The sequence below is a fragment of the Neopsephotus bourkii genome, unplaced genomic scaffold (genome assembly GCF_033783945.1).
Source record: "Neopsephotus bourkii isolate Nb327-2 ecotype Australia unplaced genomic scaffold, CSIRO-AGI_Nbou_v1 NB_1542, whole genome shotgun sequence".
Taxonomy (NCBI): Eukaryota; Metazoa; Chordata; class Aves; order Psittaciformes; family Psittacidae; genus Neopsephotus; species Neopsephotus bourkii.
The window spans coordinates 2,907,722-2,929,047 of NW_026902018.1; the positions used below are offsets into that span (position 1 = coordinate 2,907,722).

General features: G+C 49.5%; 1 protein-coding gene across 1 annotated transcript in view; it reads left to right on the top strand.

Moving 5' to 3' along the window:
- Window positions 1-1,909: 1,909 nt before the first annotated feature.
- RBM19 (RNA binding motif protein 19) overlaps window positions 1,910-21,326 on the top strand; it is a 69,942-nt gene continuing 50,525 nt past the window's right edge. The window contains exons 1-21 of the mRNA XM_061370547.1: window positions 1,910-2,045; window positions 3,040-3,222; window positions 3,731-3,862; window positions 4,105-4,143; window positions 4,727-4,934; window positions 6,016-6,275; window positions 6,776-6,850; window positions 7,118-7,196; window positions 7,924-7,992; window positions 8,638-8,838; window positions 9,850-9,980; window positions 10,352-10,473; window positions 10,986-11,082; window positions 11,461-11,571; window positions 12,099-12,299; window positions 12,788-12,905; window positions 13,990-14,132; window positions 15,374-15,434; window positions 16,692-16,771; window positions 18,122-18,177; window positions 19,617-19,733. Coding sequence (XP_061226531.1) covers window positions 2,010-2,045; window positions 3,040-3,222; window positions 3,731-3,862; window positions 4,105-4,143; window positions 4,727-4,934; window positions 6,016-6,275; window positions 6,776-6,850; window positions 7,118-7,196; window positions 7,924-7,992; window positions 8,638-8,838; window positions 9,850-9,980; window positions 10,352-10,473; window positions 10,986-11,082; window positions 11,461-11,571; window positions 12,099-12,299; window positions 12,788-12,905; window positions 13,990-14,132; window positions 15,374-15,434; window positions 16,692-16,771; window positions 18,122-18,177; window positions 19,617-19,733 — 2,519 coding nt within the window. The 5' untranslated portion in view covers window positions 1,910-2,009. The remainder of the gene's footprint in view (window positions 2,046-3,039; window positions 3,223-3,730; window positions 3,863-4,104; window positions 4,144-4,726; window positions 4,935-6,015; window positions 6,276-6,775; window positions 6,851-7,117; window positions 7,197-7,923; window positions 7,993-8,637; window positions 8,839-9,849; window positions 9,981-10,351; window positions 10,474-10,985; window positions 11,083-11,460; window positions 11,572-12,098; window positions 12,300-12,787; window positions 12,906-13,989; window positions 14,133-15,373; window positions 15,435-16,691; window positions 16,772-18,121; window positions 18,178-19,616; window positions 19,734-21,326) is intronic.

A 21,326-nucleotide genomic window follows, 5' to 3' on the forward strand; every position in this document is an offset into this window, starting at 1 on the left:
AGAATAAAGGATGCTGATCCAGCTCTTAACCTCTGTAACCTTTGACTCATCCTGGGGAGCAGAAACCACAAAGGAAATCAAATCTAAAGTCAGTATTTGTAAAGCTTGTGCCTCTGTATTGAATCTTTGCATCAGGGGAGGGCTAAAATCTGTTGTTTTCAAAGAAGTGGGGTTAGCAAAGCTGAGCACTGCAAAACCCACGTCCCCACATGGACACTGGGGCTTCTTTGCTTGGGCACCTGGCTCGGTTAAACCTCTATCTCCTAAGCTTCATTGGAGAATTGTCTCTTTCTGGTCCCAGGCACCCTCAGAGGACCCCAGAGCATCCTCAGCTGGGGAAGATCAACCCCAGTGGCAGGAGAGGTTGGTAGGAGGGGAATTGCAGTCCCAGGTGTGGCTGGAGGTGAGGACCTGTTGAGAGCAGGACATGTGGCTAAGTCCAGGGCATGTCTGTCCCAGCAGTGCTGGGTTGGGAGGCAGGAGCAGGCAAGGACAGTGCTGTCCTACCAGTGTGGGCAAGAGAGGGAGCTGCTGCTGGCTGTGAGCAGAAGGTGAGGAGGAGATGGGGAAGGAGAGAGGATGGGAGTGACAAGGGCAAGGGCTGGATGTGTTAGTGATGGTGTAAGCACAGCCCTGTCAGTGCCAGCCTTCATCCCGAGTGACATCCTGACAGCCTGGACAAGGACAAAGCAGGAGCAGAGGGCAAGGAGGGGAGGGAGATGGGTCCCTGGTACTGTGACACCTCCTGGATACCTCTTTGAAGGGCGGCAGGAGCACCACCTCCTGGGTACCCCAGTTGTGGCTGTGGGTTGAGGGCTTTATGCTGGGTGTTTTCCCTTTGAGCAGTCCCAGCAGCATCCCCCTCCATCCTGTTCCCTGTGCACAGGGCCTGGTCATTGCCACAGATCTCCTTCCATGGAAAACTCGTGTTTCCCTCGCTGCTGACCTGATGGAGGGCATGAGGATGGGCTCAGGCTGGACTCTCTAGTTAACAAGCCTGCATCCCCCCCGTCCTGCCAGGACACTGGGACGTAGCAGTGGTGTGGCTGGGTTTCCTGTTCACCCCAAATTACCTGAAAACATTGGGGAAGACTGAGATGAGGCTTGGAGCAACCTGCTCTAGGGGAAGGTGTCCCTGCCTGTAGCAAGGGGTTGGAACCAGGTGAGCTTTAAGGTCCCTTCCAACCCAAACCAGTCTGGGATGCACTCCCTGCTGCTTTGACTCTTTAGGAAGGGCACAGCCAGTTGGCTCTCAAAAGGAGCATTAGGAGATGGTGTTTGTGGGTTGGAAGACCCCCGTGCTGAAGTGGCTTGCTCTGGACACAGGCAGCCTCCATCCTTGTGGTAAATCCGGTGTGGAGCCAAACTGGTAGGTGAAAAACCAGTGAGCACTGTGCCGAGGTTGAGCGCTGTCAGCAGTCTCTTCCCATAGGAACTGCAGTGTAGCCAGATTTTGGGCTCAGCTCACTGCCCCTTGTTCAAGACAGGCAGAGCTGGACTGAAGGGCTGTAAAGAGGAGATGCTTGAAGGAGAATGGTCCCACTTCCCCAACACTCTCTCACCCTCCAGCACCGGATGCTCAGGTAGGAGAGGACCCTCAGTGTTTAATAAACCGCAGGGGGTGTTTCTTCCATGATTCCAGCCTCTCTTGCCCATGGGAGCTTCTGCAATACAGCCCCCACTGGCTGTGCTGATATGTAGCTGCGTCCCCTCTGGCTCCCCTTCCCAGTTCCCCCATGCCCGGCCGGTCCCTGTCCCCACTGTGCTCCCAGATGCTCCCCGTTATCCCCCCGGCTCCTCCGTTACTAGGCACCCGTTGCCAAGGCTGTTGCTAGGGGTCCGTTGCCAAGGACCGGTTGCCAACATCCGGGTCCCGCCCCTGGCGCCGGCGCGCTGCATTCCCCTCTCCCACGTGACTCAGCGGCAAGATGGCGGCGCCCGGAGAGTGGCGTGTGCGGCACTGAGCGTGGAGGGGTTTTCCCGTGGGGCGGCCGGTCCCTGTCGCTGCCATGTCGCGACTTATCGTGAAGAACCTCCCCAATGGGGTGAGCCTGCTCATGGCTGCGGGGAGGAGGGGCCCTTCCGGGTGTAGAGATGGGTCTAGGGGGACCGGAGAGGGAGAAGCATGGGGCTGTAAGGGGATGAGGGGTTGTGGGGATGTGCGGGGGCCCCGTGGGGTCCCACTGTTCCTGTGGGTGAAGTGGGAGATAACTGGGAGGGCAGCGCTGTTGGACCCTGGGCTCGGGGTGCAGCCTTTAGCTGCAGGAGTGTTGCATGCAGAGATCTGTACATGGAGTGGACTTAGAGGGGAAGTGAAGGGGTTTGGTGATTGACGTGTGTGGGTTTAATCAGTATGACACGATACAGCACAATGTGCTGGTTCCTGTAGCACATTGGTAGCTCTTGGATAGGAAACGTTTTGGGCTTGTCTGCAAAGTGTTTATCTGGTTGGAAACATAGAATCAAGCAGGTTAGAAAAGACCTTTAAGCTCATCAAATCCACTCTTTACCCCAGCACTGCCAAGGCCACCACTAACCCATGGCACTGAGGCCTTGTCTCCACAGGGTGTGAACACTTGCAGGGCCGGTGCCTGCAGCCCTGCCCTGGGCAGCCTGTTCCAATGCCTGAGCACCCTCTGGGGCAGGAATTGTTCCTCAGCTCCATCTAACCCTGCCCTGGTGCAGCTTGAGGCTGGTTCCTCTTGTCCCATCCCTTGTTCCTTGGGAGCAGAGCCCAGCCCCTCCTGGCTCCATCCTCCTGTCAGGCAGTTGGAGGCAGCCATCAGGTCCCCCCTGAGCCTTCTCTTCTCCAGACTGAACCCCCCAGGTCCCTCAGCCCTTCCCCATCACACTTGGGCTCGAGGCCCTGCACCAGCTCCAGTGCCCTTCTCTGGCCCCACTCCAGCCCCTCAATGTCTCTCTTGTAGTGAGGAGCCCAGAGCTGAACACAGGATTCAAGGTGTGGCCTCACCAGTGCCCAGTACAAGTTGATGTATTGCATTGTTGATTTTCCTTCCTTTGTCCTCCTGCATTTCCCAGATGAAAGAAGAGCGCTTTCGGAACCTGTTTGCTGCCTTTGGCACACTGACCGATTGCTGCCTGAAGTTCACCAAGGAGGGCAAGTTCAGGAAATTTGGCTTCATTGGCTACAAGTCTGAAGAGGAAGCTCAGACAGCACTGAACCACTTCAACAGAAGTTTCATAGACACATCCAGAATCACAGTGAGCAGATCTTTAGAACTGTCTTCCTTTCATTCCTAAGGAAGTTTGTTATTGGAGATTTTGGTACCCAGGAAAGCTGAAAGATTAAGTCCTCCGTAGCAAGAGAGCAAAGCCTGATGTCAAACCTCATGGCTGGAGTCTGGAGCAGTTGCTTCAATCAGATGAGCTGTGTCCAAGCAGTAGCAGTGATTTCAGTGCTGGTTGGAACAGCAGTGTCAGATATTGAGCTGGCATAATCTGAGCTTTAGAACCTAACCCCTTTTTTCTCAGGTCATTCATCTGCCGTTCTGGACAGAGAATGATTCACAATAACCAGGACAGCTTCTTTGTGCCTAAATGAGCACCATAAACTGTTCCCCATGCTGAGGGGATGTGTAGCTTTGTTGCCTGTTCTCAATGCATCTCCCTTCCATCCTGTCAGGGTTATAAGAAAGGTTCCTGGGTGAAGCTTAACCAGCAGTTACAGTGTGTTGAGCATACGTTTAACCAAAGATCTTCCTCTTTTCAGGTTGAGTTATGCAAGCCTTTTGGTGACCCTTCAAAACCCAAAGCATGGAGTAAGCACTCTCAGAAGGTCCCTGCCTCTGAGAAACAGACTGAGAAACCTGTGGTAAATGCAGCTCCTGCAGGCACAAAGAAAGTGAGTCTTGTTTGTTTCCTTGAGGCTCTGCTGGGTGTCAGTGACTTGGGAAAGAGAAGGGTAGCCGGGTGTGAGGAGAAGGGGATGGAGTAGCTGGAACAGTGGTGTTGGAGTCCTGGTTGTGGTATTTTCTTGCCTTAGTATCTGTGTTCCTGTACCATTAGGTTACCTGGCATTATCTTGACTGTGTTTCTAATAAGCCTTTCCAAAGGTGGTTTTGATTTTTGTTTGTCTTTTCCTAGGATAAAAAGAAGAAAGATCCAACAGAAAACTTAAAGGAGGTGAGTTGAGGTTGAACTCCAGTCCCTGCCTTCTTGCTAGCTTGTATTAAGAGCAAGAGCTGAGCAGCTCCTTTCTGTACCCTGCTTCCCATGCTGTTAATTCAGGCAAGGTGTGTGATTTAACCAACTCCATGTCAGTCCAATTCTACTGTAGCAAACCATTGTTGTAACACTCCTGATGCTGGGGACCAGTTTTTTTAACTGTTAGCTCCTGCTGTGTGCCCATGCATTGCGTCCAGGCCGGTCCTGTTTTGCAATTGCTGGGTTTTAACCATATCTGAGTTTTGTCACATTTGACTTGTAGCTTTTTTCTCTTTTTAATGTTTTGGCTGCTTCTTTAAAGTACTTTCTAAACATCAAATACAGAAAAGAAAGAGTAGGACCGAGAGACTCCTTGTTTCCATGATGTTGAGGAGGCTTGAGTCACTTCAGGTGCTCACCTTGTCAGTGTGAAGTGAGCCTCCCTTGAGGGATTTGTTTTGTTACACTGCTGGAAGTGAGATGATATCTTTGAATTCTAACTCACTACAAGCTCTCCCATGTCTGTCTTCACAGCTTGTCTGCTTGGTTTCTTTTTCCACAGCTGGAAGAAGATAAAAGGTTCCAAGAGTTCTTGGTGGTTCACCAGAAGCGGTCTCAGGTGGCCACCTGGGCTAATGACACTTTGGCAGAGGAGCCCAAGAAGGGAAAAGCAAAGTCAGCAGCTGATTATCTCAACTTTGATTCAGATGAGTCTGAGGAGCTCAGTGAGGATGGGAACGACCCCTCTGAAGATGAGGAGGAAACTAAAGGTACTGAAAGGAACTATCAGCCTTTGCTTGTCTTTACCGTGGTGAATGTGAGAGCAGGATGCTGACAAGGACCTGGCTCAGGGTCTTGCCTCCCCATGGTGACAGTGTAATCAGGAGGGTCATTTCCCAAGCATAGGACTTATTCTGTGTGCTGTGGATGTATACTTGTTTTCCCAGATTCAGAGAACTGTGGGAAATGCAGTTGCTGATGCTATGGGGGTGGCATTTGTGCTTTCCCCTGGGGCCTTAAGACAGTGTCTAGGTATGAATAACAGACATATGCATCTTTCCCTTAGCTGCTCTTCTAGCCTGAAGCCACTTTCATCTCCAGGATTTCCAGAGCTGGATGTGGTTTCTATTTATTTAGTAACCTTTAGCTGATGCCTGTGAACTTGTCTGCTCTGCTTTGGTGTGTATTTCTGGAAATGGGCCCTCTCAGAGTTGACTGGAAGGGACAAGAGTTCAGTGTTATGGATCCTGAAAGGAAAACTGTATTTAATGGAGTAATCAGTTAACTTACAAGACTGAGGAATCTAGGCTGCATTCTGGTGTATGTCTTCTTAGAATGCAGTGTCCCTGCACCAGTGATGAATGTGGTTTTGGAGCCTTTCTCCCTGCCTACATGGTATTGCCTTACGCTGCTCTGTTGGAGTGAGTGGCATTTTCCCTGCTGCTCTTTGGGGAACTCAAATGTAAGTGCAATGAGTTGATCGTTGCTGGAGGGGTGTTTTGAAGCAACGGCTTCCTCCATCCTTTTCCCTGCAAAACCTAAACTGAACAGTTGAAAAGCTTCTCTGGGGCCTGCTTGAAGTATTTAGTTAATATTGAGACAAAATACTTTGCTGTGGAGTTCCTCCTGCTCCTTTGTGTTGCTTTGAAAAGACAAGTGATCCAGATTGTCAGCTGGGAAGTGCTGATGTAAGATTGCCCTGCTGTTCTCAAGCCTTTCCTTCCCATGGAACAGCTAGAGCAGAGAAACGTGGTTCCCATGGTTGTGTTGCTTCTTGGCTTTTACCTGACTGGGGGGAGAGAGCAGCAGCGTCATCTGTATGCAAAACTTCTCTGGTCTCTCCCTTGACAGCAAAGAAAGGAGGCAAGGAGGCAGCTGCCAGCAAAGGCCTCTCAGATATGGATTACCTGAAATCTAAAGTGGTGAAGGATTCTTCCTCCTCATCCAGTACAGAGGAAGAAACAGAGAGTGAGGAGGAGGCGGAAGAGGAAAGTGAGAATGAGGAGGATTCGAGCATTGAGGAAACCATCAGCACCCACACAGATAAAAAGGGGAAGCCAAAAGCCCAAGAGACACCAGTGGAGAAGAAGAAGAAAGGATCCACACTAGAGGTACAGCTGAATTAGACCTTTGTTTATCTAAAGCAGGAGCTCTGTGGGATAGTATGTGTCTGGCAGTCATTCCAGGGATGCACTGAAAGCTTGAAGGCAGTGGGACCACCATTGGTACCATTATTTTGCCTCACTGGGTGGGAGCCAGTGAAAGAGTTTGCTGGATCTCCTCTTCAGTGCTGATTGAATTCTGAAGACAGAGCTTCCAAACACATGCATCTAGTGCCCTTTCCAGATGCTTCTTTGTTTTTCCAGTGTTCTCTCTGTCTGCAGGAAGCACTGTTCTGCAGAGCTCAGTTTGTAGTAACTGGGTTTGACTATTTCAGCCAGACTTTGCACCCTCACCTGGCCCTTTCTGCCCAGGCTGATGCAACTGCAAGAATCTCTTGATGTTCTCTCCCACTCTTTCCTGTTTGTTGGACAAACCCAGCTTGTTGTGCTGTGATTTTTGTTGGTATTCACTCAGCTTTGCTTCTTCTCTGCCCCATCCTTCTGTGCAGAACCAAGGCAGCTCAACAGAAGCCAGCACGCCATACACAGTGAAGCTGCGTGGTGCTCCCTTGAACATCAGTGAGGCAAGCTTTGTTACTGAGCTGGGGATGGAGGCCTGGGGGTGTTCTCAGGGTGTTCCTCAGCACAGTCTTTGCAGAGGCTTCTCTGCAGAACAGCTCCAATGTCTTCATTTATGGAGCTGTTTTGAGGGTTGGAAGTGCGGTTGGGGAAGCTTTGTGCAGAGAATTGTGTGTTGCATGTGGTTTTTTTTTATGGTATGTATATAAAAATGGAAGTCTGAAACCTGCTGCTTCCTGTATCTGAGAACTTAATTCCAATTCTTCTTGCAGCAAAAGATTCATGACTTCTTCTTGCCTCTGAAGCCAGTGGCAATCCGGATAGGAAAACCCACGCAGGGGAAGAATGCAGGTAATGTCTATATGTGGAAGGGGAAAATGGATCTGTGAGTTAAAGGACCTCTCAATCACACCTCTGCTCTTTTCATGTGCAGTTCCAAATGACTGACTCCTGCCCTGATTCTTACAGACCTTTCTATGACTTTGCAGCTCTCCTGCCCTAGTTGCTGTCCATAGGATGCCATGGACAGAGTAATGTTGGCTATCCATCCTTAGGAGTAGCAGCAGGAGCCTTTTCCTTTGATCTGTCTCTGGAACTTTCCTAAACATCCCAAACCATGCCAAGGAAAGGCCTCTTCCTCTGGGATAGCTGCTGTATCAGTTGCAGAGCAGTCTGTAGCCAAGATGGGTCTCCAGACAGGTTGTGGCTACTGGAAGTGCCCACCAGAAAGAGTGTGGAGCCAGTCTTCAGAGCTGCAGGAGACTTTGCTATATATATGCTGCTTTCCTTTCATAGCCTAACAGTGGATGTGCCTTTTAGCTGTTCTTGGAGATACCTGTAAAAGCCTACTTCCGCTGTTAAATCAGGCTTCTTTGGTTTGCATGGAGAAAAGAAGCTTTGAAAAGGCAGCATTCCAGTCTGACATGGCCATTTGCAGGCTGGCTTGAAACTTTAATGGAAGCTCCCTGCTTTATCTGTAGGAATCTATATTAAAGAAAGCCCAATTCACCCTTAATTAGCCAATTAGTGGTTGTGTGTTCCCCACATGATGCTCAGTTGAACCTTTCCTTCCTCCAAGGTTACATCTTTGTTGACTTGAAGAGTGAAGCAGAAGTGCGAAGGGCCTTGAAGCGAAAAGAATACATAGGTAAGGGCTGTTTGTTCCTTCTTGTTGTGGCTGATGTTGATGGCAGGGTGCTCAGCTGCTCAAGTGTTCACTGCAGAAACATCTCCTGTTGTTGTATTTCAGGCAGATAGTGGGGGTGGTTTCCTCTGCTGAGCTGACATGAGATAAACCAAGTGCTGTGTCAGGAGCAGTGTTGAATGGGCAAACGACTGAGCTTTGCGTGTTGCTCTTTGACCCTTGGTTCTTGTCATGTGCTTGAAGTGTATCTTGGTACAATAACAATGCTGTTTAAATCTGGTTGGGATAGTGCAGGGGATTTGTACAAGCAATTCTGTAAGCCTGTGATTGCAGCCTGCCTTTGGCTTAGCTTGTAGTGGAATGAGTTAAATAGTAAAGGAAATAGGCAGGAAATAGACACTAGACAAGGTTGCTCCAAGCTCCATCCCACCTGGCCTTGAACACTGCCAGGGATGGGGCATTTACCACTTCTTTGGGTAACCTGTTCATGTGCCTCACCGCCCTAAATCAGGCAGCATTCTTCTCAAAGCTTGTGGAATTGGAATTGCTTGTGTCACTGCTCTAAGCAGAGGCGCTTTGCACATTGATACTGATTGCCCATGGCCTTGGGAAGCAGGTAATGTGCCTCTGTGTGTGTTTGTGGATCAGGTGGACGATGCATTGAGGTGCTCAGATGCAGGAATACCCCAAAGGAAACTGTTATAAGACAACCCGATAACCAGCTGTGGCAAAGAAGGAAGAGAGACGATGAGGAAGAAGAGGATTTGTCTGAATCAGGGAGACTCTTTGTCAGGAATCTTCCCTTTACTTGCACTGAGGAGGATTTGGAGAAGATCTTTTCCAAGTATGGTAAGTGTTTGCTGCAGGACTGGGACTTGCAGAGCTACATCTTTCCTTTGTGTACATGGAGGTTTTCTTGCTGGGTGTGATGGACAAAGCTGTGTCCAGCACCTCTTGAATATGGACCAATCCCATCATCCTTATTGCCTGGGCTCGTAGCGTTTGGATGCTTGGTTTGGAAACTGATGCTGGCTCCATGCTTCCTTCCTCAAAGCATATACTGCTGTGTCTGCCCTCACCCCTCTCATCTCATCACTGGTATAACAATAAAAGCTCTTGCCAGTCAGGGTAGGCTCTGAGTCCTGGTGGGATGGGGAGAAGGAGAAGAAAGGAGAGGATCATCCAGTTCCAACTCCTGCCATGGGCAGGGACACCTTCTACTAGAGCAGCTTGCTCCAAGCCCCTGTGTCCAACCAGGCCTCAAACACTTGCAAGGGATGGAGCATTTGCCACTTCTCTGGGCACCCTGTGCCAGCGCCTCAGCACCCTCACAGTAAAGAACTTCTTCCTTAGATCTACCCTGAACTTCCCCTGTTTCAGTCTGAACCCATCACCCCTTGTCCTATCACTGCAGTCCCTGATGCAGAGTACCTCTCCAGCATCTTTGTAGCCCCCTTCAGATACTGGAAGCTGCTCAGAGGTCTTTATGCAGCTTCTCTTCCCCACGCTGAGCAACCCCAACTTTCTCAGTCTTGTCTTCCCATGGCGCACAAACTGGATTTTGGGCTCCTTTTGCTGGACCTGCCTTGTTAGTGTGCAGCCAGCAGCTCCTTCTCCAAGCTGGTGGCTTGCTGCACACCTTCCAGAGCTGCTCTGCTCTCCCTGCTCCTCTCCTCCCCAGCTTTGGCCAGGAGGTGCCAGTTCAGAGCATGTAGTGGCTGTGCAAGGACGTGTGCCATGGTTTAGTGTGAGGTTTCCCTGCCCATGGCAGGGGGATTGAAACTGGATGATCTTAAGGTCCTTTCCAACCCAAACTATTCTATGATTCTATGTGTCACAGTAAAGCCTTTATTTTTGCAGGACCCCTCTCAGAAATCCATTTCCCTATAGACAGACTGACCAAGAAACCCAAAGGCTTTGCTTTTATCACCTATATGATTCCTGAGCACGCAGTGAAGGCCTATGCAGAAATGGATGGGCAAGTGTTCCAGGTACAGTGACCGATGGTTTTGATGGTGGGAATGTGTGTTAGTAACGTGGCCAAGCTTTTGCTTCTGTGCTTTGCTTAACAGACTGAGTCTCTTCTGCCTTTCTGTATGGGAACACGGTTGCTTTTGGTGCAGTAGCAGGGTTTGAACAGCCTTAAAGGTACCAGAAGCTGAACTAGAGGTGGAGAAGATCTGAGTCTCAGTCTCTCACATTGTGTGGCTACTCCGACTTGCAGTAATGTCTCATTTGGGAAGGAAGGTTCCCTCCTTCCACCTAGGCTGCTTAACTAGGAAAGGTGCTAGAAGATTGCCTCCACTCTGCATAGTTCATGAACTTCTGTGGGTTACTTCAGAGCTTTCTTCCTTTCTTCTAGGGCAGAATGATGCATCTTTTACCATCTACCATCAGAAAGGAAAAACTCGAAGATGAAGATGCGGAAGAGTCTTCCTCCTACAAAAAGCAGAAAGAGGCAAAGAACAAAGCCAACAGTGCCAGGTACAGAAGTGTCTTGTCATGGGCAAGACAAAACAGCCTGCCAGATTCCCAAGTGGCAGGAATGCATCTGGGGTCTTTGCAGGAGCTATGGAGATTACCCAAGTCAATAAAGCATTTTGCTTTATCTCTTACCTACTTGATTCCTCTGTCCAAGTAGCTCTAGTAGCTCAGAAATGGAGAGAAATGTGGTTTTGAATGGCTTTGGATATGAGGTTATTTCTCTGGTGTCTAATAAAGGTTGGTCTGATGCTGTAATTCTTTAGGGTAGTGGTTTCAGATCAGTTGGGGTTTTCCCATGTATTGAACCACCTCTATTTCTAAAACTGTATAGGAGCTGTGTCTTTCTGTATGTCAAATGAGATTGGAAGAAGTGGCTGATACTTTCTAACTACCTTCTTTTGCTCTAACTCTTCACCCTGGCTGCTAATGGTAGCATTCAAAGCTGTTCTATTCCAGGAGCATTGAACAGAGTGGAAGAAGAGGCTGAACCTGGCTCTTCTTTCTCTTTCCAGCTCTCACAACTGGAACACGTTGTTTGTGGGGACAAACGCTGTGGCTGATGCCATCGCTCAGAAGTACAACGCTTCCAAAAGCCAAGTGCTGGACCATGTGAGTTGGGTTATTGATGGGAGATCACTTTCCCATCTGTTTCCTCATGCCCAGGGCCTTCCTGGTCTTTTTATGCAGCAAAAGCCTGTGTGCATCAACGAGCACCATGTAGGCTGAGAGATCAGTGATGCTGTAGCTTCTCTGTGGGATATGAGCCTGAAAATCCCTTTGTCACTGGAAGACAACGTGACACTTCCAGCCCTCCTTCCCACTCTGCTTTTCTCTGGCTGAGTTTTCCATTTCTACATAACTAGAAGCTGATGGGAATTCACACCCTAAAGCTCAGATCCTTCTTGGAAACTTGATTTTACCCTGGGAAGCATTCTGACCCCTAAGAGCAGAGCTCCCAGCAGATGATGTGCCATTCTTTACCTGCAGGAGGGCAAAGACAGTGTGGCAGTGAGGGTTGCTCTGGGAGAAACGGAGCTGGTCCAGGAGATTCGCCGCTTCCTCATTGAAAACGGAGTCAGCCTGGATTCCTTCAGCCAGGTGAGATGCTCAGCTGGAGGCAGCGATGTGGACCTACCTCTTAGACTGTGGTCTAGTCCTCGTGTCCTCAGCTCTCTTTGAAATCAGGCATTAAATCCTCAGTATCTCAGAGGACTGAACTCTCACATGGGTTGGGAAGTGGTCATTGAATCATAGAAGTGACCTCAAGGATCATCTGGTCCAACCTTTATTCTCTATCCATTTGAAAGTCCAGGTGTCCTCAGGATGGTTGAAATACATAGTATGATGGCTTATAGTATGATGGTCACCTTGTTTAGGCAGAGAAGAAACCTGTGTCCATACCAAGGTTTAACCCTCCAAACATGAGCATCTGTGGCTCAGGGAGGTTGTACTGAGGTGTGGATCTTACAGGAAGTGTTCTAAATGACTCTTGATCCTCTTGGGCCCTAGAAAGGGATGATGTGGAGTGAGCATGATGTGTTGGATCTGAAATCTTCAGGTAGTAAGACATTGGGGTTTGCTGCTTTAAATCCCATCTCCCCTCTCTTCCCCCGTGACCGTGGCAGGCTGCTGGTGAGCGCAGTAAGAGGGTGATCCTGGTGAAGAACCTCCCAGCTGGCACGAGTGTGATGGAGCTGGAGGATGTCTTTGGCAAACACGGCAGCCTGGGCCGGGTGCTGCTGCCAGAAGGAGGAATCACAGCCATTGTGGAGTTCCTTGAGCCCACTGAGGCCAAGCAAGCATTCACCAGGCTGGCCTACTCCAGGGTGAGTGTGGTGAGGGATGGGACAGCAGGGATCCTGGCTGGTTGTGAAGCTGTAGAATGGAGTGCTTGCAAATGTGAGGGACAGAGGACTCTCGAGAGGAGTTGTCCCAGTGCCACTGCTGTTACCACCTATCCCTTGGATTTAGGGAGATGCCCAGTGCATCCTTATGCAGCAGTGGCTGAGCAGGGCTCTCAACCTTCAGAAGATGGTTGGAGGAGCAGGCTGTGACATCTGGAAAAGGGTTGGTGGCCTGACAAGGGTTTAACTTGCCTTTCACAATACAAGAGTGTGGTACATGGTAGGCTGGGGTCCTGTGTGAGGCTGGGTGTAGATTCTCCTTTGATAAAAGAGACTTTAGCCAGCTGAAGAAGTTGTTGAGCTTTTCCACTGCCATATTGCATTACAGAGGGAGAGGAAAACGAGAGCAGAGCTTTTTCTTCAAGTCTTGCCCTCCAACTCTTCACTTCTCTCCTGTGTTCTCTTCCCAGTTTCATTCTGTGCCGTTGTACCTGGAGTGGGCTCCAATGGGTGTCTTCTTCAGCCCAACCCCTCCAAAAAAACCCCTTGAGGCTCCAGAAAAGGAGAGCAAAGCAAGACTGGTGCCTGGTAAGAACTTTGGCTTTGGAACAGAGGTAACTCTGGTTGGTTTTTGGGTAAAGCAGCAATGCTGATATTCCTGACCCTTTGGGGATGGAGCCAGGGAGAGGTGCAGGGTTCACTTTATCTCCCTGTAACCGAGACCTTCACCTGGAGATGAAAGGTTTGAAGTGCAGGAGCTCCTGGAAGGCTGCTTGGGGCTGATAATGGCCTTTGCTGCCAGCTTCTGCATCTGGGAAGGAATTGTGGCAGTCACAGATGGAGGCAGATCTTCATCCCGCTCCTGTCTCACTGAATTATTCCCTTTGCTTTGCTCAAACCAGCCTCCTTCAGAGGCAGTGGATTTTCTTCCTGAGCCTTATTGGCAAATACACCCTCAGCTGGAGCATGGAGGGTTGGATCAGCCACCAGAAAGGCTTGGGCTGCGTGGTTCTGGGCAGCCAGATGATGCAGCGAGGGAAAGTCAGCTGGGGGGTTCCTGTGTACCCCGGCCCAGAGCAGGGTCTCCTGTACCCATAGTTTAGCCCTTCTGAGCACAGACAGCATCCATCACCTGTGCTGTAGGTGATGAAGCTGCTCTAAAAGACAAGTGGTGTAGCAAGGAAAGGAGTTGGTGAGTCAGTGGATGAGTGTATACTATGATGTCTAACAAGGGCTTAATCCCTCTGCAGCCTCTGCTTGAGTATGGGGTCCGACAGATCTCTCGCCACCCTCACAGGGAAGAGCTTCTGCCTAAGAGCTCAGCTCAGTCTCCCCTCGGGCAGGTTCAAGCCGTTCCCCTTGTCCTGTCCCTACAGGCCCTTGTCCCAAGCCCCTCTCCAGGTTTCCTGCAGCCCCTTTAGGCACTGGAGCTGCTCTAAGGTCTCTCCTTCAGGAGCCTTCTCTTCTCCAGGCTGCCCCAGCCCAGCTCTCTCAGCCTGGCTCCAGAGCAGAGCTGCTCCAGCCCCTCTCTGTGTTGAGCTTGCTTCAGTCTATGTCCACCTGCAAAGAGCCAAAACAGCAGTGGCCTGTCCTGCTGCAGTAGTAACTCTTAGCTGGGGCAGTGGGCAAGCTATGTTACATCTTCAAAGTTGGGTTTATTGTTGTGTTTCAGACGAAGCTATGAAGGGCACAGAGGAAACAGCAGTGCAGGAAGATGAAGAAGAGGAGGAGGAGGAGGAAGAAGAAAGCATTCCTGGATGTACCTTGTTCATCAAAAACCTGAACTTTGCCACCACAGAAGACACACTGAAGGAGGTGAGCCATAAGCAAGGAGAAGGAGCTGGGTTTTGCTTAGCATAGTCCACTCAATGGAGTGGAAGGGGCTTAGTGTGTGGTGGGGAGCCAGGCTGAGATGCCTGAAGGATTAAAGCCTTTACCCCCAACGTCAGCTAGAAGTAAGGGCTCTACTCTGCTGCAGAAGGCAAGAGGCAAGCTGTTCTTCACCTGGTATGTTGAGGATAATGTGTTTGGAGGAGTTAAATTGCAGCCAGTATGACCTAATGGGCGATGAGGGAGCACTGGATTATACTGGGACCGGGACCCTCTGATTTGGGATTTCAGGTGCCAGTTAAGACTAATGTATCTGAACCCGTTTTTGCTGATTTTAATTCCACCTCACGACAGGTGGAGGCAGTAGGGAATCTTCTAAGGCTCCTTATTTCCCATGCTTTCTGTAATGCTTCTCCTTGGGACAAGCACTTCAGCAGCTGTGGTACTGCTCTGTGTGTGGAGGCAGTAAATAAAGAGATGCTGTTTTCAGTGAGATGTGCTTTTCATCAAAGCTTCTGCCAACAGTGAGCTGTCTTTGCTGCTTTACCTCATCAAGGAGAGGTAGCGTTCCAAAAGCCACGTGGGGTGGTAATAGGAAAACAGGGAAAAGCAACTGGGAATTCTTGTCTCTGCCACTTCTTGTAGCTATCTAAAATGCCACATTTCATGGCCCAAGAACGCTGGTGCAATGTCAGCCTGGACCCGTGCTCCTCTACCTTGGGGCTGTGGTACTATGTAGAGAGTCCAGTCCAATTGAATCCAGGGCCAAATGTAAGTGTTCAGAGAAGGACTGGAGCTTGTCCCTCTTCTTCTCCCTCTGGCTGTGGTTTTGCAGCCCCTGCTACCCTCCATCCCCTCCTGCATGCCTTTGGAAAGAGCTGTGTTCTAGGGACATCACAGGAGTCACCCACCCCTAAAGTCCCAACCAGGCTGAAGGCTTCTTATAACCAGTAGCATCCCTCCAGCGCCATCCCAGGTCTGTGTGCTGTTTCAGAGGAGGGGTGGAAGATTCCTGGGAATGTGTCTGTTGATTTCTTCACAAGTCTGTGTGTGGGGATGTATTTGTGCAGGAAGAATGGTATAAGAAAGGACCCAGCTGCACTGACTGCTTATCAGGTGTGTGCACAGCGGGGAGGTGGCCCTGGCTCTGGAAGAGGGCCACGTTGTCACTCGAGTCGCAAGCCTGTGACAAAGGGAGCTGAATCACGTGTCCCAATTCCTTGCAGACGTTCTCCAAAGTGGGAGCTGTGAAGAGCTGCACGATATCCAAGAAGAAAGACAAAGCAGGTACTCTAGATGCTGCTGTTCAGTTCCTTCCCTCGGCTGGTTGCTGAGGGCTCAGGTGTGGCGTTGCTTTAGCATTCAGCTGGCTGAGCATTTGTGTTCTCGGTGGTGAAATCCTTAGCGTTTCTAGAAGTGTGGCTGTTGTGGTTGCTGCTTTCAGCCATTTCAAATACCTTGGGGTCTGGCCTAGGAGGTGAAGCTGAACTGTGGGATTCGTGGAGACGTGGCCTTCTCTTGAGATCTTGAGATAGAGAAGCCAGCTCCTTCAGGATCACACAAGAAAGCAGGATGCCAGTTGAAAGGAACCAGTGCCCCACAACGATGAAACGTGCACAGGATGCTTTAACCTCAAATAACAGTGGGATCTTCAAGGATGCCTGGCTGAGTACTGTGCTGAATGGGCTTCCTTTGCCTTCTGCCTGCCAGCAGGCTGTGCTGACAACTGGTTGTGCCTGCTGCATTGACTGCATTTGCTTTCTGGGCTGTTGGACAAGATAGAGTTTGCTTCAAGCAAGCACTGACTAGATGGACTGTGTCTTCCTTCTTTTTAGGCTAGGAGGTTACATGGCTTTGTAGGATTTTTGCCCTAACAGGGCTCCACTTGCATGGGATGCCCTGCATGGGATACCCTACATGGGATATGAAGCAATTCCCCTCTTACTGTGGGGCCATCTCTACAGCCTGCTACAGCTGAGGTTTTGAACTTGGAAACAGGGTGTTTCGTATTTGCATGGGGATCTTTCCTTTCCTCACCCTCAGCCTTAGTTATGGCTCTTGTACTAGCCCTTGTGTTCCTCAGAAGCATGCTGTGAGCATGGGTGCTGCAACCTTCTCTGTGCGGGGAGGTGGAATAAAGGTCTTCTCCTCTGGCATGGAACTAGCAGCTGCCCACCCAGTTTCTAGAAGTGCTTGGTCCTTTGTGCCTTGGACCTCAGACACACTCTGTCCCTTAAGTGAAATACAGAGCTGGCACTTTGTGATGGTGGGAAGGGCAGAACATCACACCCATTGCTGGGTAGTTGGCAAGTTTTCCAAGTGAAGGTCTCATTTCAGTTGTGAGGAGCAAGTCTCAGTAAGGAAGGGATGCTCATAAGGAGCATCGGAGTTAAGGCATGGGCAGGCTGGCCTTTTGCATAGCATATTAGTTTCTATCCCCCTCCAGTTTTGGCCATCAGTGCTTGCTCCTGATTTGCTTTGGAATCTTCTGCTTAATATCACTGTTTCCTGCCAGCTTCATGAGTCCCTTTTCTCTTCTGGCAGGCACTTTGCTTTCAATGGGCTTTGGATTTGTGGAGTACAAGAAGCCAGAGAGCGCCCAGAAAGCCCTGCGCCGGCTCCAGGTAAGCTTAAACATTGTCCAGTCTGGATTTCTTTCCAGAGATGGTAGGCAAAGGCTTGGATGAACTGGGAAGTTCAAAATGCACCTGAGGATGTCTGTGCTAGGGGTTACATTGTGGAGATGGGGAAGTCTCTAACATGGGCTTGTGAGGGAAGGGAGTATGTAAAGGACAGTTTAGGGTCTTCTAGCCTCCTGCCTTCTCCATCACACACATCACAGGGCTTGGCTGCACTCTGAGTAAATCACTGTCTCTGGTGCTAGAGAAACATCCAAGGGTTTGGTCCACACTACCTGGGTGGTGCAGGTGGGACAGCTGGAGTGATGCCTTTCTAGGTAGATGTGAAGGAATTACTCTGTGTAAACTATCTGAAGGGGGGCTATAGTGATGCTGGGGAGGGACTCTTCATTAGGGACTGTAGTGACAGGACAAGGGATAATGGGTTAAAACTTAAACAGGGGAAGTTTAGATTGGATATAAGGAAGAAGTTCTTTACTGTTAGGGTGGTGAGGCACTGGAATGGGTTGTCCAGGGAAGCTGTGAATGCTCCATCCCTGGCAATGTTCAAGGCCAGGTTTGAAAGAGCCTTGGGTGCCATGGTTTAGTGTGAGGTGTCCCTGCCCATGGCAGGGGTGTTGGAACTGGATGATCTTAAGGTCCTTTCCAACCCGAACTATTCTATGATTCTATGTATGTTCAGTGAGCACAGCCCATGAGGTCCACCTTCAGCAGGTGGTCATTTCGCATTCCACAGCCTAAGTAGTCTTGGGGAAGGTGTGTGTTCTCCATCCTTTCGAACAGCAGAATCCTCTCAGAGAAGAGAGAAAGCAAGGAAAATGGGTGCTTTGTGGATGGGGTGGGCAGCAGGGCTCTGTCAGGTGATGGTTAGGCAAGAGGATGCTTGTTCTAGTGCCGAGGACTTCCTTGCTGTATCAGCTGCTGCTGGCCAACAAGACATCCTTGGCTCTTTCCACAACAAATAATAAGACAGTCCTTGCATTAAAGAGTTTACAATCCAGAGGCAGAGGAAACCACAGCCCAAAGCATTGAAGTGACACACCTTTGTCAGTTTGGTAGCAGAGCTGAGGCTGATGGACAGCTCGATCAGGGATGTTGGCTGCTGCTTCAGTCTCCAACCTGTCCAGCCTCCTATCAAAGCCTTGCCTCACATGAGTGGTGTTCAACAGGGAACTATTTGGCAGGGAGAAGGGGAGGGATATATGGGGAAGAGCAGGATGTGAAATACTGTGCTGGAAGCTTGGAAGCTGTTGTGGCTTTGATGTTAATTTATTTATTGAGTTTGTTTTCTTGAATTCATCTATTCATGTTTCTGTTCTTTGTTTTAACTTCTAGGGCTGTTCCGTAGATGGCCATAAGCTGGAAGTGAAAATCTCAGAGAGAGCTGTCAGGTAAAGCTCATGTCTCACCTCTGTAACATGGTTACACTTCAGCTGCAGTAATGCTTGACAGGTTCTTGCCTTCTTACCTAGCATCTGCATCACGAGGGATGGAAGCAGCAGTGCTCTGACTGTTGAACACATCAGCCGTTGTTGTGATTTACTCACTCACTTTAGTCAGTCTTGCTTGAAAAGCAAAAAGAAATGATGAATAGCTGGTGCAGAGGTGTTCACGCACTAAATAACGTATTTCCAGTTAAAGCCATGAGGCAGCATGCAGGGACCCCAAAAGTGAGCCCAAAGTGAGAACCAGGCACTGGAGTTTTCTTCCATGCTCAAGGAATAGAGCCCTCTTAAGCCTCTGCTTTGACAGTTCAGTCAGCATTGCAAAATGAAGTGATAGCCTGAGTTGCAGTGGGTTTAAGGAAGACAAATATTCTCTGGGTAATGAGATCTTTTACCCTAGTTCATCAGGGAGAACAGGAGCTTAAGAACAATGTTCCGCTGCTGACTGATCAAATCAAGACAAATAAGGTTGGTTTCTTGCTTGAAAAGAGATCTGGATTCAGCTTCTTTTGTTGGGTGCAAAGGAGATGGTTACTTGTGGATGGATTTACTTGGAGATTGAGTCCTGCTTCCAACATGGGAAGGGTTCTGCACTAGAAGGGTTTCCTTTCCTAGTCTGTATTCAGGATGGCATTTTCGAAGTGTGGAGTTGATATCTAATCCAGATGTTTGAAGGTGAATGTAGGCACCTAAGAGCTGTCCTGTAGACACTTTGGGAACTGCACTAGAGGAGGTATCTCTTAAATGTCAAAATGTGTCCCTGGGGACCAGAAGCAGTCTGACAGCTCCCTGTCCGCACTTCATATTCAACTCTGTAATAAACCATTTTCATCCAGTTTGATTTCTCCAATCCCTTCAAGTGGGTACCCAGCCTGCGGTATGGAATGCTTTGCTTAATGAAATGAGCTGCTGTGTTTTGTCGCAGGTAAATTCGTGTCCATATGCAGTACAATTCTGAAGTTTAAAACTAATAATTGTTAAATATTTCATTTGCTGCTTTCTAAGGCAGAAAGAAAAAGAAATAAAATGAGCTTACACTGAGCTATTTAAAAAGTGTATATCAGATAGTGCATCCTCCTGAGAATTGAAGGGACGAGATTTGATGTCCGAGTGGGTGGCAGATGGGAGTGCAGGCTAACCTCAACAGTGCTGTCTAATCTCAACCAAGGTTGCAATCAGCAAGCTGGAAGCTCTGGTTTTCAGATGGAGCATTTAAATCAGTTCATTCCTTCTCGGTGTGCTGTATGGCATTTCTGTTGTCACCAGCAAGATGCCAGTGAGGATGCTGATGTGTGCTAGCTCATGTTGTGCATTCCTGCTGTTGAAGGAGCCAGCATACAATGCTGTGCAGTCGTCCTCACTTGCTCTTTCTGGTGCCTTTCCAGGCCTGCTGTGAAATCCTCCCGAAGGAAGCAGACTGTCAAGAAGCAGAAGACTTCCAAGATCTTGGTCCGAAACATCCCATTCCAGGCCACCGTCAGGGAAATCAGGGAACTCTTCAGGTAGGAAAGTGCTTTCTGTTGGGTCTGTGGAGCGCTCCGGGGCTGGAGCTGGTGTGGTTTTCATACAGGATCTTGCTGTTGGATTGTAAAGGTTATGAGGTTTGGTTTGCTTTGTGGAAGTAAAGGAGCCTTTTCCTGAATGTAAATGCCAATGGCCTGCCAGGTTATACCATATAGAAACTCTGCTGATGAGACACAGCTCACATAAGCCAGTGTTTGGGCTGGGGCCACTCACTTCCCTTTCCATGAGGGTTTCACTGCCTGTGCCTCACATAGTTGTGGGGTGTTACCCTGTGGTTGCCAGCCCTGTGTCTGTAAGGGGGTGGGACTGTGCTGCCTCTAATACCCTCACCAGCAAGAAGTACCTTGTCAGCTGTGAGACCTGCCTGGGATAGTGCTGAGTATCAAACAGGGATTTTGGGATCCCAGCCTGCATCCTTCTGTGTGCTGGCTGATGGCTGTTCTCTTTGCATCCCCAGCCTTGTGTGCAGTGATTCATTAAGCCTTGTAATGCATCCTGGAAAAGAGGTGGAACTGTGTAATATACAGCATCTTTTCTGCTCCCAGGATGAGAGTCTTCTGCTCATTGACCCAGGCCATGGTCCCTGCTCTGCTGTTGGCTTGTGAAAGGGATTTGGGGGAATTGGTGTCCAGCTCCGCCTGTCGGTTTTCCCATCTGGAAAACAAGGGTGATAGCTCACATCTGCAGGGCACAGTGAGCTACTGGGTTAGGCTTTCTGTGTGGGTCTGTCTAAGCAGAAGGTAAGGGCTTTGGTTTGGTCAGGGTTGTGGCATTTCTTTCCAAAGGGAATGCATTGTGGAGCTGCTTATCCCTTTGAAACCTCCTTAGACCGTGCAGTGGAAACTGCTTTGTGAGGACCTGCAGGGCAGTGATTTGTTCCTTGTGACGGAAGCTATGCACTTGCCTACATATAGTCAGTTCTACCTACTTTATTAACCTGTGATGTTCTCCTGGCTTGACCAGAGGTAAGGACAGTGGTTCCTGTGTGGCTGGTATGCCGTTTCCAAGGTATAATGCGTCAGGGGATGCTGTATGTTGTGCTGCTGTTTTGGGTAGGCTCTGGGGATTTAACACTGACTGTGACTTGCCTCTTAGACCTGTGTTGCTGGAAGGGTGATGGTAGGCACAATGTAAAGATCCCTGTAGAAGATGTATTTGTGCACACAGAAGATACTGCTTGTGCTGTGCAACCCTGTGAGGCCGTACTGAAACAGGGTGAAACCTCTGGACTTCCAAGTCACTGTGCTGAGTTTCTTAGCAGTGGGGCACTGCTAATTCAAAACCCAACGGTGTGTGGCTGCAGACATGACCTTCATGAAGCTGGAGCATGCAAACCCAGGGGGATCTCTTTGCCTTCTGGGTCCCTGGGTTAGGTTCAAGAAGCTGGGAGGCTTGTGTATAGCATGAGGACAGACAAGCTCAGCAGACTGGGGGAGGGATTGGTGTGGTTTTCTCTCCTGGCTTGTCTAGCACTCAGTGCAGTGGAGAGGAGGGGGAGAGGAGCAGTCTGATGACTATTGCAAGGAGCATGCAGCTTCAGGCCACGGGTGCTGTTGACAGCGCTCCCGGAG